This window comes from Centruroides vittatus, unplaced genomic scaffold, assembly GCF_030686945.1.
Source record: "Centruroides vittatus isolate TY-2023 unplaced genomic scaffold, ASM3068694v2 contig_453, whole genome shotgun sequence".
In the NCBI taxonomy this organism is placed as follows: domain Eukaryota; kingdom Metazoa; phylum Arthropoda; class Arachnida; order Scorpiones; family Buthidae; genus Centruroides; species Centruroides vittatus.
The window spans coordinates 68356-87290 of NW_027122249.1; the positions used below are offsets into that span (position 1 = coordinate 68356).

General features: G+C 29.1%; 1 protein-coding gene across 1 annotated transcript in view; it reads left to right on the forward strand.

The window, feature by feature from the left end:
- Nucleotides 1–18935, forward strand: part of mop (myopic) — an 86986-nt gene that overhangs the window by 53207 nt on the left and 14844 nt on the right. The window contains 3 exon segments of the mRNA XM_067272724.1: nt 214–1688; nt 14131–14322; nt 16353–16449. Coding sequence (XP_067128825.1) covers nt 214–1688; nt 14131–14322; nt 16353–16449 — 1764 coding nt within the window.

An 18935-nucleotide genomic window follows, 5' to 3' on the forward strand; every position in this document is an offset into this window, starting at 1 on the left:
ATTTTTAAGAGACTAAAAACAGTTTATTCATTTGATTGAAATTCTGTCATTTTTCACTTTTTGCTTCAAAAAAGAAAATGCATTCTTAATATCTTTGAAAACTTGTTGTAAACTTTTCTTACTAATAACTAAATATTAATGTATAAAATATATCAGATGAAATAAATTTATTGTATTATTTTTGATAATTTATATATTTTTATTTTTTTTTAGCTGGAAGAACATTTGATCTTCAAACTAATATTACAGGAAGTAGTGTTCCAAGTGTTTCAAGTGTTCCAAAATTAAAAGATTATCTGCCTTTCATGACAAACAGAGCTGCTGCAGTAACTTCAACTACAACTTTCAGTTCTCAGCCATCAGTTCCTATTCAGTCTGATCTTGATTCAAGTCAATTGAATTCACAATATCCTGCTGTTTCTGCTATACCATATTCAAATTTCCAACCAGAACTGAGCAATATTATGTCGTCTGTTAAAACTTCTATCAGTCAACCAGCTTTTTATGAACAAATGGCAAATGAATCTCTTAATACTTCAGTGGATGCTGTAGCAATTGGTGTGAGACCTGCACCTGTAGGATCTGAAAAACCTATCACTGCCCAATGTACTAATACAACCCATACTTCTCCATATACAGTAAATAGCATAAATAAACCTATTTCTGCTGATGGATCTTATGGTCAGTCGCAACAAGAATTAAATTATAATCAATATGATTATTCTTATTATCAACAGTATTCAACAAATTCAACGTTACCAACTGAACAATCATCTTATGGTCATATGCAAAATATATCAAATCCACAGATATATGGCACTTCTAATCAATTTACTTATTCTCAAGTTGGACAGAATCAAACTAATATGGATATTTCTTCATATCATCAATATTCTACAGGTAGTGATGTAAACTATCAAAATCCAATAGTATCTAATTACAATCAAAATATAATTTATTCTTCTCAACCACAAACTACAACAGCATTTTCTTCTTATCCTCAAACTTCAGCTTCAAATTATATGTATAATTATACTATACCACAAATAAGTTCATCTGCAACTTGTAATTACATTTCAAATCAAACAACTCTAACCAATATGACTGCAGAACATTCCAACTATAATCAATATAATGCTGAAACAGTCAAACCATCTCAATATATCACTCAACAAATACATTCAAATGAAATTCCAGCTCAAAATATGAATTATCAAACTTATCAGTTACCTAGTTCTGGAAATCAGCAATTAAGTGTTGGTCAGATATCTTCCACATATTGTTATGGACCTGGATCACAGGTATCATCTACAGAACAGTATAGCCAAGATCAGTATATTAATAATCAGTTTCCTAGCAATTATATAAATACTCAAACTTCAACTGTTTATAACCATTCTGTCTTCCCACAACCCAGTAATATAAATCAAATGCCAAATGCCTATTCACAGCAAATTTCTTATAATGAAACCATTCCACCAGTCAATGTGGATCCTATTGATCCTGTGAAACTGCCTCAAAAAGATCCAAATGTAACAGAAGCAGTTTCTACAAAATCTACTCCTGTTGTCAGTCCTGCACATTCCCAGAAAAATGAAACAGTTGAAAAGGACACTACTGATATATTATCTAGCTCTGTAGAAAACAAATTAACAATTGAACAACAGTTGCCAATATTAAAACCAAAGGTAAGTTTACATGTAATATTAAAATTTATACAAAATCCTTAACATTTTTATTAAATAGCTAGTTAACATTTTGATTTATTATTAATCTTTTGTTGTTTTTATTCACAAAAAAAAATCTGTTTACCAACATCAATTTTATAAATCGTATTATTTGTATTTACTAAAAAAACTAAAATAACTTTTTAATTTTTGATCAAGTTTAGATGACAAAGATTAATTATATTAAAAAAATTTTTAATTCAAAATGCAGTATATAAATCTAAATTATCTTACATTTTGTTTAATACAAATTTAAAATTATTATATTGATAAATTAAGACTTGTGTAAAATATTTCAAGTTGTTATGGTGAAATATACAAATTAACATGACAAGATAAGAGAGAAAATCTAAATTATCGAAAACTGTTGAAATATAAAACTTGTTTTAATTATTATATTTCTGAGATAAGTGTTTTATTTTCTTTTTCAAATACCATTGTCCAGTTTTTCTTGCATTTCATTAACCTTTTATGTTTAACTAAAATCATTCAATAGTTGGTTATTTAATTGTTGAGTAAATTGTAAAAATATGTGGAAGAATTGATTCAAGAATAATTACATTTATAAATTGTTCTTAGTGTTAAAAATTTTCTTAATGAACTTGATGAATGCTGTGCATTAAAAACAAAATCAACCTCAGTTGCTAAATTCAATCAGTGATCAGCAAAAAAAAATTCATATTTTGAATATGTAATAAAGATAATGAATTATAAAAAATATCCTTTCAAAGTTCAGACAAGCAATGAATAAGATGTGGATAGTTGAGAAATTAAAGATTGAAGTGAAGTGATTTTTGACAGAATTTTGAACTCTCATTGAGGACTTACAAAACATCAGGACTTTATTCATCTGAAATCTAACAAATAGCAACAAAATGCTTTAGCAAATGTATAACATTAATTGGAGAAAAAACCATTATTATTTTAATTAATATACATTTGAATCAGAATTTCAATGCATAAAATTGAAATTTATAAATATTCAAAATATGAAATTATGTTAGTACTTAGATTTTTTAAAAATTTTAAAACTGCTGATTTAATTGAAGTCCTCAATTTTATTTTTTAATGCAAACATTTTCAAGATTTTCATTTTAAAAATGTTTGCAATGAATATAAATGTTTCTAGACAAAAAAGTGAAATAATTAAATATAGAAATTATAGAAGGCATTAAATAAAAATAACAAGATTTTGAGGAACTGATGTAAACTTGATTAAAAATCAGTACATAAATACTGCTTTCACGAAGAGCCAAAATTAATAGAAGAATGTCAATAAAATATAAAGAGGAGAGAAGTTTGGATTCCTTTTATCAAATGATGCCTAGAGACAACTACAATAGCATTGTGCAAAAATATTTTGAGTTTGAGATAAAAACAAGAAAATCAGTAATTGTTATGATTATGAATTGCCACTTGTTTTAGAGGAAATTTTTTAGTCATTGCTCTATGCACTAAATAATAATATATATTATTGTAATGTGCATGTACTTGATAAATTTTTATACTTGTAACTTTATAAACAGGATTTGAAATGGAGTTACTTATATTTACAAGTTGTTTTTACAGATTTAGTTACTAAGATTACTTTTTTGGATTTCAATTTGAAAAAATTGTACACCTATAAACTCCCCACGGTGTCTGTCTGTCTTTTCTTAATCTTGAGAACAGATAGATAAATGAGAGCCGAGACCAGATATGGAAAGATTAGGGGCAGGAGGCCTTGATTAACTATTAACACAGGTTCCCAATCTGATTTTCAGGTTATTTCGGCTTCCAAAAATTTCTCCGGATAGGTGTTCGACCTGCGCCCTTAATTACATCAAATTTTTTTTAAAATTTTTGACTTTCTTGAAAAATTGGAAAACTTTCCTTTTCAAAAGCGATTATCCATTTAACAGCGAAAAATTAAAAACAGATACTTACTATTTTCCTTGAGATAATTCAAAATATCTAATTTCAACTGTTTCGGTAATATCTATATTGAGACTGGACAACCATCATGTGGTTAGGTTAGTTGAAAAATAAATTAAACACGAATTTTAAATTCACAAACAATTTATTGAACGTTCATTGTTGATTAACATTATTAAAATTATTAATGGGATGGATGGGCTTGATGTTAACTACACAACTTCTCAAATCTCGGAATAAAATTGGATATGGCGACCCTCATTTCTTGTTCAACGTTAATTTTCGAGCGATATTTATTTTTTATTACTGCGACTGCCGAAAACCCAGCTTTGCACAAATAGGATGTTGCAAACAGAATTAATATTCGTAGAGCTTTACCACTAAGCAGTGGATATTCCTCTTTTACTGATATCCAAAAATCAGAAAGTTCCATGCTACCAAATTTTAACTTTAAAGTATTATCGCAAGACAAGTCAATAAGAGATTCTTCTTCTAAAGAAGTAAATTCAGATGGAGTCTTGGCTCTAAATGGATCTTGAATCCATGTAAATTTATCAATAACTGCTTCAAAGTATTTTTCGAACTTTTTTATAAACTCTGATAGGTGATCAACAAAAATGGATTTTGTATTGCAAGACAAATTAATTTCATTGGAGGTTACAAACTGGTGCAACAAGGGAAAACAATCACTGATACACTCTTTATTAATTTTTATTTTCCATAGCTGTAATTTTTTTCTGAAAGCTGAAATCTTTTCTGTTTGCTTTAAAATGTGCATATTGCGTCCTTGTAAGGAGAGATTCAACGAATTCAACTTTTCAAAAATATCACATAGGTATGCGAGTTTAATCAAAAAGTCTGTTTCCACAAAGTGTTTGGCATACTCATGTTTTTCTTCTTCAAGGAAAGCGTATATTTCTTGCCGTAATTGGAACGTACGAGACAATACACCCCCGCGAGAGAGCCATCGTGAGTGGCAGTAGTACAACAAAGATGTGTATTCGGCTCCCATATCTTCACACATTTTTTTAAAAAATCTTGCTTTCAGTGGCCGAATTTTTATATAGTTTACTATATTTACTACACGTTCTAAAACTATATTTAGTGGAGGACTCATATACTTTGATGCAAGTGCTTCTCTGTGAATGATGCAATGGGTCCAAACTGAATCTGGAGCTTTGTTTCGAATAAGCGCCTGCAATCCTCCATAAGAGCCGGACATTGAACGACCACCGTCAGTACAAACACCAACGCACTTTGTCCATTCTAAATTATTTTCATCCATAAATATATTCAGGATCTCGAACAAATCCTGAGCCTTTGTACTTCCAGTAATACTTTTACAAAAGAGAAGGTCCTCAACGATTGAATTACCATTTAAGAACCGTACGTAACAAATCAAGTGTGCGTCCTTATTATTATCTGTGGCCTCATCGAGTTGCGATCCAAATTCACTTTTTTTTAATTTTTCAATTAATTGTATATTGAGATCCTTCCCCATGTGCTGAATTCTGCGACTAATGGTATTGTTAGACAAAGGGACTTTTGAAAGCAGTTTCCCCGCCGACTCGCCAATCATAATGTTCACTAAATCTACAGCAGCCGGTAGAATGAGTTGCTCTGCGATGGTATGAGTCTTTTTACACTTAGCAACTCTATATGTAACTTTGTATGATGCTAGCAAAGCATTATTTGGTATTGACATATGTTTAAAAATGCTGCCTTTTTGTTGTTTTAATTCAATTAACTTTTTGGTAAAAAAGTTGCGAGGTCTACCAACAAAGTTAGAATGGTTGATTTCTAAATGTCGTTTTAACTTACTTGGAAGCATACATTCTGGTGCCAAAACTTTCATACACAACACACACTGTGGTCTCTCCTTATCATTTTCGTTTATTGATGTAAAGCCAAAATCCAAATAACTGTCGTCATATTTATGACGTTTTCGTCTCTCGAAACCCTTGCCACTTGTTTCTGGAACATCCTCTCGAGATTCAACACTATCTTTATTATTCGAGTTTAATAAGAATTTGTCCATTTTTAGGGTGATCAGAAAAATAACTTTTGAAAATTAACTTAACCACCACACTATTAAGTTAGTCGTTAGTCCAACAAACAAAAACTAATGCGAACACTAAGATGGTGACAACGAATGAACAGAAATTCAACTTGCTACTGCGCTACCCACGCTTAGCGGCTAGCTCCACACCCAAGCTTTAGTGACTAAACCACTAAAGCATGGGTGGGGAAAGAAAACAATGAAAGACTCGAAAGTTGCTAAATTCTTGGAATTTTGTCAGCATACACGATTGTTGGCGCAAAAATTCGAAAAAATTGTACACCTATAAACTCCCCACGGTGTCTGTCTGTCTTTTCTTAATCTTGAGAACAGATAGATAAATGAGAGCCGAGACCAGATATGGAAAGATTAGGGGCAGGAGGCCTTGATTAACTATTAACACATTAACTGATTAACATGTTATTTCAATTCAAAAATTTCTCCTGAAAGGTGTTAGACCTGCACAATTCTATTGCTAACAGGAAAGTATGATGTGCAGGAGCAAGACACTAAACTATTAATTTGAGCATATATTTTAAATAAAATAAATTAAAAATATGATTAAAAATTGCAGCCCAGCATTGTAACAATGTCACAATAAATAATTGCTTGTTTTATATAGTTTATTACTATAATCTTACTTTTGTATTAAATTTCTGAAATATTTTTGATTAGAACAGAAATAAAGTGATATATTACATTTTAATTCATTATTTATGACATTTAATTTGATTAGTCCCTTATTGTTATTAAACATAGCTCAATCAGATTAACCTTCATTTGTCAGATTAATAAGGAAAAAATTTTGAAATTAACAAAGCGTTTTAAAAATTTTTTGTGAAATTATCATGATACAAATTATATACCATTGTGCTCCACTGAATGTCAGAATACTGACATGATCTGCATGTAGACATTGGTTGTGATCAGAAATATGCCTTAATCTCTATAATTATAAATTTAATTTGTTTGAAAGCAAAGCTCAGAACAGTTTAAGATAGTATAGTAGTTAATTTATCTTCAGATTGCAGGTTCAAGTCCCACTCTAGAATATCTTTTCTTCCACATGTTTATAAACTATAGATTAACTAATTAATTTAATCCTAACTATTAAATTTATTATAAGATGATAGCTCTTCCTAATTTTAATTGTGTAATAAGTAAATTTAATTATAGGATGAGATGAATCAAAATGATGATTGATTTCTGAATATTCTTGCAAAGAAATGATTACTGTAGAAATTGGAAAATTCAGCATAAAGTATTTGAACAACAGTTATTGTTTGTGTTTGTTTAAATTAACAGTAATTTTTTGTGTTTATGTATTTTATTGAAATAAAATTTTAAAATATAATTCCCATGGAAATGACTGATGAGATGAATTTTATCAGTTAATTATTATTTATAAAGTGTTTCAAGAATTTTTAAATTTGAATTTATTTTTAATTTTGTTTCATTAGTCTTAATATCCACAATTGTTTATATTGTGTTACTTTTTTTTTTCCTTGAAATACTTATTCTCAAATAAAATTATTTTTAAAAAATTTTAATTTTTAATCCATTTTTATCTGTTTCTGAAATTATTTATTTGTATGAAAGTAAAAACAAAAAGTATTCAATAGGCAGTTTTCTATGCCAAAAAGTTTCATTTGGTGTTTTTTCCAGGTCTCTCATCATTTTCATATATACTCTTTGAACTATAGAAATTAGCTTTGGATTACAGACTTTTGTTTAAAAAAAAAAAAAAGCACAAACTACATTTGGAAATATTTTTAAAGATTTAATAGAAGCTTCACTACAGAACCCTCTCTCTTCTCATATCATTGGCAGGCAACTAGCAGAAGCAGGTTTGTTTGCAATGATGTTTGGGTAATTTTTTGACAAGCATTGACTCTCATGGACTGGCAACTTATCATCATTACTGACAAATCTGTTCTGTTAGTATAGAGAACTGGTGAATGTTTCATCCCACATTTTTTGTTGAGCCAGTACACTGCTCCCACTTCTGGCATGCTGGTCAGCAGAACCATCTCAATATGATAACAGTCATCCCTAATGGTGTTATGAAAGACATTGATAGCATAGTGATACATTCAGGAAATCCTGCACCCTCGTGTTTCCTTTCACGGCAGGACTGCAAACAGCTATTTTCCAGCAAGACAATGCTCAGCCACACACAGCTGAGGTTTTCCAGAAATATCTCCATCACATTGTCACACTTTCTTTACCTGTCCAGTGTCCAGATTTGATATTTATCAAGCATTGTGGGACAAGATGGGATGCCAGCATCAGCAAGTGTGAGGGATCTGGAATGGAAGTTGCAACATCTGCAACTGTATTGCCACACTTAAGCAAGAGGAGGTTCTACAAGTTACTAAGGGTTTCTTTAAATTATACTATTGTTCTACAGGAAATTTTCCATTTGCTATGATATTGTGATCTCTCGTTACCATCATCATGTTTGCACTAATAGTTTCATTTGATTTGATGTTCATCTTGGATGTTCAAATCAAATGGGCATAATTTTTTTTTGTTAATGAGTATATATAAAAATTCATTTGTTTTTTAAGTATTTTATCATCAATAAGACTCACTTGCACATGTGTATACCTGAAAAATATCTGAGAAAACTCAATTCATCTAGGTAGCTATCTGATAACATAAGACTAATTCGTATTGTTAAATAATGGTATGCTAGGATTAATACTAAAACAATGAACACAAAAAAATACTACAGGCCTACATACAAAAGTTTAGTTTCATATAAGGGAAGTAAATTTGCTTCTTATAGATGTAAGTATTTGATAACAAACAAGTATTATTATAAGAAACAAATGATCAAGTCAATATAAACAAATATACACAACTACCTGAACAATATGAATCAAAACTGAAAAGATAAGATAATAAGTTTAAAAAAAGCCCACCGTGTGGCAAAGGACCTTGAACAAAGCAAACAAATAATACAACATACAAGACAAATGCTACAGTAAAAACATCTTTCTTGTGAATTGTTTAACATGAAAATAGTATGTAGCCTGTTTTCTTTTGCTATTGGCAAGCATAAGTTAGCCAATAGCAATAGAATGTTAAAAATCAGTCCATAGATTCCAAGATTACCTCCAACAAACATTTTTGCATTTTTGCTTTACGTATTAGTATAGATTACTTACTGAATAAAAATATGTTTTATATTAATATGATTAATATGATATGGGGAAAAAACACACAACACTAGTGTTTACTAAGTCTTAATATGATTCGTTGATAGATTTAAAAAAGATGATATAGCATTACACTGTGATTAATGTCATGAATATTTCTTTTAACCCATTCATTTTTTAGTCTACATTGAAAATGGAAAATAAATACAATACTCAAAAAATCAGCATGATTTGATTTGTATTTTTTAAAAATATATTTTTAAATTAAAGATGATAATGATCAATAAGCAATGTAGTCAATATAAATTACAAGTTTTATTTTGTGCATTCTAAATATGGAGACTTGAACCATCTATTTGGGTGGGTGAAATGAAAGCAAGTTCATGCAGTTTATTTTCTAACTGGTTCCTTTAGGTGAAAAGCAATTGCTATCAGCATTGAGGCATTTGTTTCATTGCTGATAATCTGTACACTTGGTTGTAGAATTTTTATTTCTGACAGAAGAAATCTGTGACTATGACTGTGCAGTAAGACCCTGTTTAATGCTGAGGGATGCGTTCCAAGACGACAAAGCACTAAACAAAACAGCATTAAATGAGGTCATTTTAATACAGAGTATATAGGGAAAAGGGAACCAAAAATAAACAGATTTTACTTTAAGTTATTTTTATATTAATTTGCATAATAATATATGTTAAATAACACACAAACATATGCACACAGAAATGTAAAGTTCATTTGTAGTGATGAAGGTCCTGGCTTTTCTGAAATTCTTGGTTTTATGCAATGAAGTCGTGTAGTTTTATTTGTTGCTTTTTTTCTTTCTTTAAGCAATTGTCAGTAGCAGAAAGTTGCATTCAAAGCGGCTCTTCTTGCTTTTGTACTCCTTTCAAAATCTGGATCATTCGCTACAATTTTATTTTGGTTATTGAACTTTTACTAAGGAAATCTGTAGAGAAATTCTTTGGGTTCTCTGTTTTCAGAATTACTATTTTCCAGTTCTACATGAATTCCTTGTTCTTCCAGTTCTTGAAGGTGGTTGTTGGTAAGGCTCTCTCCAGAAACCTGCAGTAACCCCTCAATATCCTGCTTGTCTACATCTCCTAGTCCTGCTGTATTGATTAGGTTGACCAAATTGTCAACCTAATGATACAGCAACAGGCTCTTCTCATCGAGAATTCTTGGATACCTTCAGCCATAACTTCTTCCATGCTTCATTCGTGCATATATCAGTTAATTCTTGCCAAGCAAAGTTGATATTCCCTATGGCATCCATGATGTATTTTTTCCAAAATTGCACCAAACAAACATAGATTTAAGAAAGTACGGTGCTACGACGAATTGCCACCTTTTTCTGATTGGTTTATGTTTGTAAATAATAATATATATGAATCAATGAAATGCCACAGTAATTTTAATCGGCGTAAATTTTGAGCTTTTATTTTAGGCTTTGAGAAGACTGCGTTATATCAAATTAGCATTAATTGAGGCAGCATTAAGCGGGATCTTACTATATCTTGTACTTTATCGTCTAGTGTGACCTTTCCATATTACTGAAAACATGGAAATTCTACAGTGAAGCATTAGGGCAGAATGATCTATGATTTCCTACTTGACTTTCTTAAATGTGTCAAAAATCAATCTGACTGTGTTTTGCATTATTGTACAATAAGTTTATGCCATTTGTCAATAAACTTTAACACTTGTTCTTGAATAGGGTTTCACAATAGTAGACGGTTATTATGGTCAAAGAAAAATATCAGCAGTGACATTCCAGTCAGAAAATGCAATTTCCCTTTTTTGATGAAGTTTCGTGTTCTGACCTGGGTGCTTCTATTAAAGACTTTGCCATTTCATTTCTGGCTTATATTGGTAACATCACAACTTACTTCCAATATTGATACAGTCTATAAATGCATTTCCCTCATTTTCAAATCAAAGCAAATGTTAGTGTAGTGCTTTGTCTCTGGTTCTTTTGGAACTCATTGAACAAGTCAATAATGCAGACATTCAAGGCTAATGGTGGGTAATTCATGACTAATCTTTGTAGCTCGAGCCAACCAATTTATCAATATTCACTTATCAGTCTTCTTGATAAGTGCATTCACCTTTGCTGTTGTTGAAGCTTGATGACACAATATAGTTGTCCTACCTCTGGTTGTCTTTCAAGCTTTTTTGAAAGTGGCCTTTTTTGAATTATTTGTTCAATCACTTCACTCTAGATCAGTGTTTCTCAATCTCTAATGAATCGTTGCCCCCTTCAATAAAACTGTTACGTAGTGTCGCCTGCTTCACTTTGAAAAAATTTTGTTGGGTGTTAGCCTCGGCCCTCAAATTCATATTGCATTGAATAGAATAGTGATTAGTATAATGTTATTTGTTTAATTATTGTACGATATAACAAATAAAATATCTAATTATTCTTAATATAATGTTTTACTATATCGCCCAGAAAATGGTTTTTTGCCCCAAAATATAAATTGTTACTAATTGCCCCCAACATGGAAAATTGCCCACATGGGGTGATATCACCCCCATTGAAGAAACACTGCTCTAGATAAAGAAATGCTATTGTTCTTTGCAAATCACTGACATTCAACGAGCAATTATTTATTGTGACATCATCACAATGCCGGGCTGCAATTTGTAATCATATTTTTATATTTTTAATTTAAAATGTATACTCTCCACCTCAAATTAGTACTGTAGTGTTTTGCCCTGTACATCATACTTTTCCATTAGCAATGGAGTCATTCCAGTCATCTATCTAACTCCTTTTGGGGGAATTTTTTAATTGAAATAACATGACATCCAGTTTGCTTTGGAAGTTTGTATATAGTTAATCAGGGCCTTCTACCCTGATTAACTATATACAAACTTTCAGGGTCTTGAATTTCATCTATCTAACTCTGTTCTTGATTAAGGAAAGACTGAGGACAGTCTCGTCAGTCTATCTTTCCTTCTTCTTGGAATTTATAGGTCTATGATTTTTTTCAAATTGCAGCCCAATAATAAAAATCATGCTGTGAAACATCTTCAGCTGTCAAAAATCTGACATCATGCTGTTCATCCAGTGGAGTGTCCATGACAGACTTTGTTGGAAGTGCTATCACAGATTCCACAGCATAGTGCCATACAAAACCAATGCCAATAGTTATGTGGCCAGTGACTATCCTTTGAACTTGACATATTATCACATGGGCCAAACTATTTCATAGAGGCCTGGCCCACTTTCATTTGACTTGCCCTTGTAATACTGTTAACAAGTCCACAAATATTTTATCTGGTAAAATGATCCAGGCTGATGTTTTTTAACTTATCAGAAGTAAATGCCATTGTAAGATGGTACTTAAACAGATAATTATTTGTGATTGCATAATTAAAATTACAGACTAAATTAAAGTTTATGCTATCCATTGTGCAACATACAGATAACAGAAAGTTAAATAACTAATAATTTTATGAAAGATTGCAAAACTTGTCATCAACTTAACTTTAAAGAATATTAATCTTCTACTTATTAATAGTACAAAATTAAATGTTTACATTATTTTTAAAACAAAATCATGAAGAATTTAGTTCTTTGTTGATAAGAGACTTCTTACTTACATCATCCATAAGATACAACATTAATAATTATTAGCAGTGTGTCTTGTGAATGAAAGAAGAATTTTAAAATAATAATTAAATTTTTAGAAAAGTAATACTTTTACAGTTACAAAATACAAAAACATCACTTGTAAACTGTATGTGACAATATATTTAAAGGAATAAATGCACAAAAAAGAAGTAATAAGATATTTACACTGATAAAATTACATTTACATGTATAATGTAATTATTTCAAAAAACCATTCTTAAATTACACTTTGCTTTCATTAAAATTCATAACATTCTTTTATAATTGAACATTTTATTAAAACAGAAAATAGCATAAAACTGTGAAAGTTTCATCAATAAAGAAATTTTGAGGGATTGACAAAACAATTTATTTAAGTTTAAATTATACTATTTTTAATGGGTTTCCTTGGTGATTTTTGCCTTGGTGAAATTCACCATTTCAATTAAAACAATCTATTCTTAATCTTCCGAAACCGTGTTTCCTTAATTGTTTTGATTTCCAAACACAAGTTGTGTTACCATTTCAACACTTTGCGATATTTCATCTTTATTTAGTTGATACAAGTTACAAGTATGATAACACATTTCGGGCACTGCCCCTCTTCAGTCAACTAAACATCGTTTTTATAATATAACTGAATATAGAAAAGTTATTCTAATATATTAAGTTAATAATTTTTTTCCTGCATGACATACCATGAGCACATTATCCAACTCAGAAAGCATATACATGCATAGGGCTGGCACAACATTATACATCCAATTTAGGTATCAAGCATTCCTACAAATTTATAAATTTACATTATATCTAGCATATTATAGAAATCCATAAAAATTCCTTCACCGACTACCCCATACCTTTTAAAATTTATTCGAATATCTTTTTACAATGGATTATTTAAAATCTTTATGTGTAATTAAAACAGGGTTTACCAGTGCTGGATTTACTTGCACCTGTTTCATAGACAAACAACCAACGTATAAATATGGTACTATGTAGCAAAGGGGCTACCGACACACAAATTTATGGCAGTACACTAACATTAAAAGTACTGTACATACCTTGGAAATAATTTTCTTAAAAATATTACAAAAGACATTAGATTAAAATTCCTCTATATGGGGTTCATGCATTTTTGGCACAATAATTAAAGAATTACAAGTTAATAGACTTTCCAGAGTCTTATTCTACAGATCATGTAACATTACACAACACTGTTAGCCCCGTTCACATCCAGTCATAATGCGGGTTTATGCTAATTTACATAATTTAGCAAAATACAATTATTTAATTTACAATTTAAATGCAGCGATTATAGTTAGTTTATTTTAATATTAATATTAGTGTTTAATTATAAGACGTTTAACCAGTTTTCACTGATTTTTAAACTTAAATTTTTATTGATACATTTTTTGGCTTTAAGAATTTCAAAGCTTTCTTTATACTGTTTTATTATTAATTCATCTGAATTAGTTGAATATACAAAAAGAAAATTAATCAAACTAAAAAATTTTTGTATTTCATATTTTTCATTAAAAAATTATAATTACAAGTTATCAATTCATATTTAAATTATATGTATGTATATAACAAAATAAAGATAAAATTTCAAATTTTTATATAATGTGATTATTTTTATTTTAGGTAATATCAACAGCAGAAATTCTTTCTAGAACGGATTTAGTAGAACAAGAACGAACACAACTTAAAGATCCGCTATCTGATAATAGTACTCTAGAAAAATTTATAAGTGAGGTAGAAAAATTTGAAAAATTGTAGAGGGGTTAACCAGGAAATCATTGTTGGGACCAAACAGCTCTGGATCAGAAATGGAAGGTGTGTAATATAAATACAGTCAATTCCGTGTAATAGCACAGTATCAGGACCAGAACTTTTTGGGGATACTAAACAAACATCCCAATAAGTTATGCAATTGAGATACGATATAACAAGTTATATTAAAGAGCTATGTCAATGCATGTTCTCACCAATAAAACAAACATCTGAACACAATAAAACCATTTTAATGACAAGAAATTATTTCTGTACAAAAAGAATCATTGCAGTACAATCTAGAAAATGGGAAGATTCTCTTCCCATGATTGACAGCTGATAAAGGAAACTGGATGGTGGTCACATATGGAAAAGCCAAAAATATCTAAATTTGTGTCTCTTGTTTAGTGTTCCAAGAAAAATACTGTGCCAGCAGGGCTACTAAGCCGCATTCCGGGGCCAGTAGGCGAAGTAAATTATGCTTGCATTATAGGATTTGATTCTGTTCTTGAATGCTTTGTATTAATACACAGCATGTTCTACTAATCAACTGGGCTAATAACAGGAATCGACTGTATTACTTTATTTTTAATATGTATTTATTATAAAGTTTCTTGATCCAACATTGTTCATTTTCTATCAACTAGCTAATTTCTTAAATATTAAATATAAAAAATTTCTAAATAAAAATAATAATGATATTTCAAAACTTGATATTGAGACAAGTTCATTTCTTGTTTCAATTAAAATTATATCAAACAACATTAAATTTATATAAATTAGCATTATAAAATAACATATGAAGTGAGCCTTTCCATTTAATTTTTAAGTCCTTTCCAATATTCTATAATTATATGAATGATATTTATAAGATAAATTTTACAACATTTTTATAACCTTTGTTAAAAAAATATTTATTTATGAAATAAATAAAATAAAATGATTATCATTTAAATTTGTTAAAATTACTTATAGTTAAATATAAAGGTATGGTATATTGTACATTTCATTGTTGTTTTGCTTTCTTATCTTTAGCATACAATATCATCTAAAAGACACATTTAAGATATTACAATCAGCACCCACAGACAGAAAGACATAAAATTCTTATATAATTATTCATTTTATATATTTTTAAGATGTTCATGTTTGTCTGTTCTTTAGTTCCTCCCCTCTCTTATGTATCACTTATAAAATTATCCTTGCATTTTTATACATAAATAAATAAAAAAAAACTATATAGTGTTTAGATCATATTTTTTTACTATATAATATGTACTGGAGTATAATTAATTTTGGAAAAAATATTTTTTGAGGAACAAGTCACAAAATTAAAATTTATAGAATCCAACAGATATCTATTACTGAAAAAAATGCTATAGGATTATCTTTAATGATAGGTTTACATTAGTATTTCATTTAATGTTAGAAAACAAATAAGATAAATATAACAATGTATAATTAAAATAAGTAAATAAATTCAAGCAGAAAATGGCGACTTGAGTTTAAATATTTCAGAACGATGAGTATGTTTATATGTAGTGATATATTTAAAAGCAAAACTATAATAGAATATAGAATAAACCTTAATTTGTAGATTGTGAGTTTTCAAATCTGACAATAAAACTTGTGTCATTTCCAAGAAAATGATTTAGCACAAGTTACCTTGTGTTAGCATTTTTATAGATTCCTATGTGTAAAATTTATTCTAAAATTAACTTCATTGATTTTGTAGATATATTTTTGCCTTTTAATTTGCTAAATGTACCCAAATATATTTATTTACATTTCCGGCATTTAACCACCCCCTTTTTTTCAATTAGTGCTCCACATTTGTAAATAAAAATGTTTTTGTCTTTGCACTTAGTGTCACAAGTCTTTTTTTCAAAAATTTGCATAATATATATGTTTTTAAAGCATGTCAAAGGAAAATAATGAATGCAGAGAATAGTACATATTGAACTGAATATTCCACATCACTATAACACAATTTATATTTATTGTGAACAAATATCCCCAAAATATGATGATAATATATATGAAGTTAACTGTTTTATGTTATTGAATTGTATTAATTTTTATATACATTTTAGGAATTGATGGACACTCAGGACCGTGAATCTCGCAAATTGTCAATCTCTGTAGCCCGTTGTTATCCTATTAAAAATAGATATCCTGATATTATGCCATGTAAGTTTCTACTAAAATAATATAATATATTTGTTTAATTATAAATAACTGTAAAATAAAAATGTTTCATTTTTAAAGTAATAGTGTGACTGATACTTAAGCAGTTCTAATAAGCATAGAAGTTCTTTAAAAAATATCTTCTGTAAAAGAAATTGTTATATTGAATATGAAATTTCTTTCAAATAGTTGTAACAATATGTTTATCATAAAGTAGAAAAGGAATTTGTAAATCACCTTAATGACTTAGAATAGAAATTTTTTTGTAACTAAATGTGAAATGTTTTTAAATAAAAACTAGAACATTTCTGTTCTTATGACTAAATCTTTCAGATTAAACCAGTCACAAACCAAGAACTTAAAACAGGCGATTTATTTTATTATTTTCTTTCTCTTATTTTTATTTCATTGACAGTAAAATGTATTTATATTTTTTTTCAAGAAACTTGTTATCTTAGAATAGAAGTGGATTTATATATATAATGACCAGTAATATAGAAAAGTGACTAAAGTGGGTTGTATGGATCTTAAATGCATTTCATACTATCAATGATGTAAAAATAAAATGTAGAAGTCAATGAAGGAACTACTCCTAAATCTAGAGTTTGACTATTTTAAAAATTTGATAGGTTCTGGTTGTCATTAATAATATATGAGAAGTTTTTTGTATAAGTGAAATAATGAATTTGTGTTCTTATAATATTCGAAGGAATTTAATATTGATAAATCAGTATTCACTATTCTGAATTTTCTCTTATTCAAACGGAAAAATTCAAATTATTAAGTTAAAATATAATTTTAATAAAAGGTATTTTTCACTTGTAACAAAAGGTCTTTATGAAAAATATCATTCATTATGAAAATATTGATTTTTGTTTATATTATTTGTACATAATTAGCCAGGACATTTTTTCCTCTCTGGATCTTCATTTTTCTTTTCTAAGATAAAATATAAATTGCATCATATAAAATATGTTTGAATGTTTATTAACAGTATCTGTCACTCAGTGTAAGAAACTTAGTACAGGTAGGCCTCCTACAACGCATTTTCGCTCCAATGCGGTTGGAAAAATGCGGAAATTTTCTTACAATGCGGTACTTTTACCCCGCGGTTTAGGGTATTTAGAAACGAATTATCTTTCACATAACAGAAAAATCGCAATGGATCGCATAAGTGCAGTGGAACTTGATGGAACAAGCTCAGATCTTGAAATAAGGCCAGTCAAACATTCTCGAACAACTATAATAAGTGATGATGGGACTGAATTTGAGCATAACATTATGTTTCTTTTTGATTTTGACTTGAAATCATAATCTTTTTAGTTTTTATATGATGTTGAATTTTATTTAAGCTTTTTATGTACATAAATTTAAAAAATGATGAAAATGTTACATCATAAAAGGCAGTTTTTCTCTTTTTAGAACTGAATCCCAGTTTTTGTATTAAGTTGGTGTCTCCTATAACATGATTTCCCACGACGTGGTATTTTCAAGGAATGTATCTACCACGTTGTAGGAGGCCTACCTGTATATGGAATTCAGTAAAAATGACTTCTGTTAAATTTTTACTATGCAGTAGTGCCTCATACTTTGAATTACTCTATGTTCAAACACAAAATTCAACAAAATATTTGTCTCAGAGTTCAAACAATGCTTCGAAGTTCAAACTGTGCACTCGGTGATAAAATGCACTTGAAGCATAAATGCAGTCTGTTGTATCCGAGTCGACTCTCACTCTCGACTTGCATTACATTTGTTTGTTTTTCAGCGTTTTTTTTCACTTCATTTTTGGTGTGTTTGGTTATATTTATTGTATTGTGTGTTATTTTCAATTTTTAACAATTTCTTCCCTCAATTTTACTTTGTCAATTGCTTTTTGGTACTCCGTACATTTTGTAGCCATTAGTTCAAAATTTTCCAATGGAACTTTTCAATCCACATTTAACATGTTTGAAGTTTAGCAGCATCTTTCCCATACCCATTAATTTTTTTAATTATTTTGTACAGTGTTATATCCTTTTCAAAATTCATAAAGCATAATATGCCAGATGTATTTTTTATCCAAAGACATTTCAACTTGATTTTATTCAAACAAGATGTGAAGTAAAGAGTTTAAAGCAAGATTCTAAACAAAGGATAAAATCTCACATTATTTATAATATGTTAAATTTCACAACTATTATAACTAAATCTTGTGCATCTGTAAAGAACCTGAAGTCCATGGTGTGCAACTAATAAATGCAATTTTCATTTTATTATACAGTATTTACATATTTTATTTATGGCTTTTGTGTTTTAATTTATTATTTAGGTCACTTAATTATGCTATTTTTACCTTAAATTACGTATATTTGCCGTTTTAAGTTTATTGAAATGGGTGTTGTTCAAGGTCTGTAAATGGATTAATTTGCTTTCAATTATTTCTGATGTAAAAATTTGATTCAGAGTTCAAATGACCTGTAATGAATTAAATTCAAAGTACAAGGTAC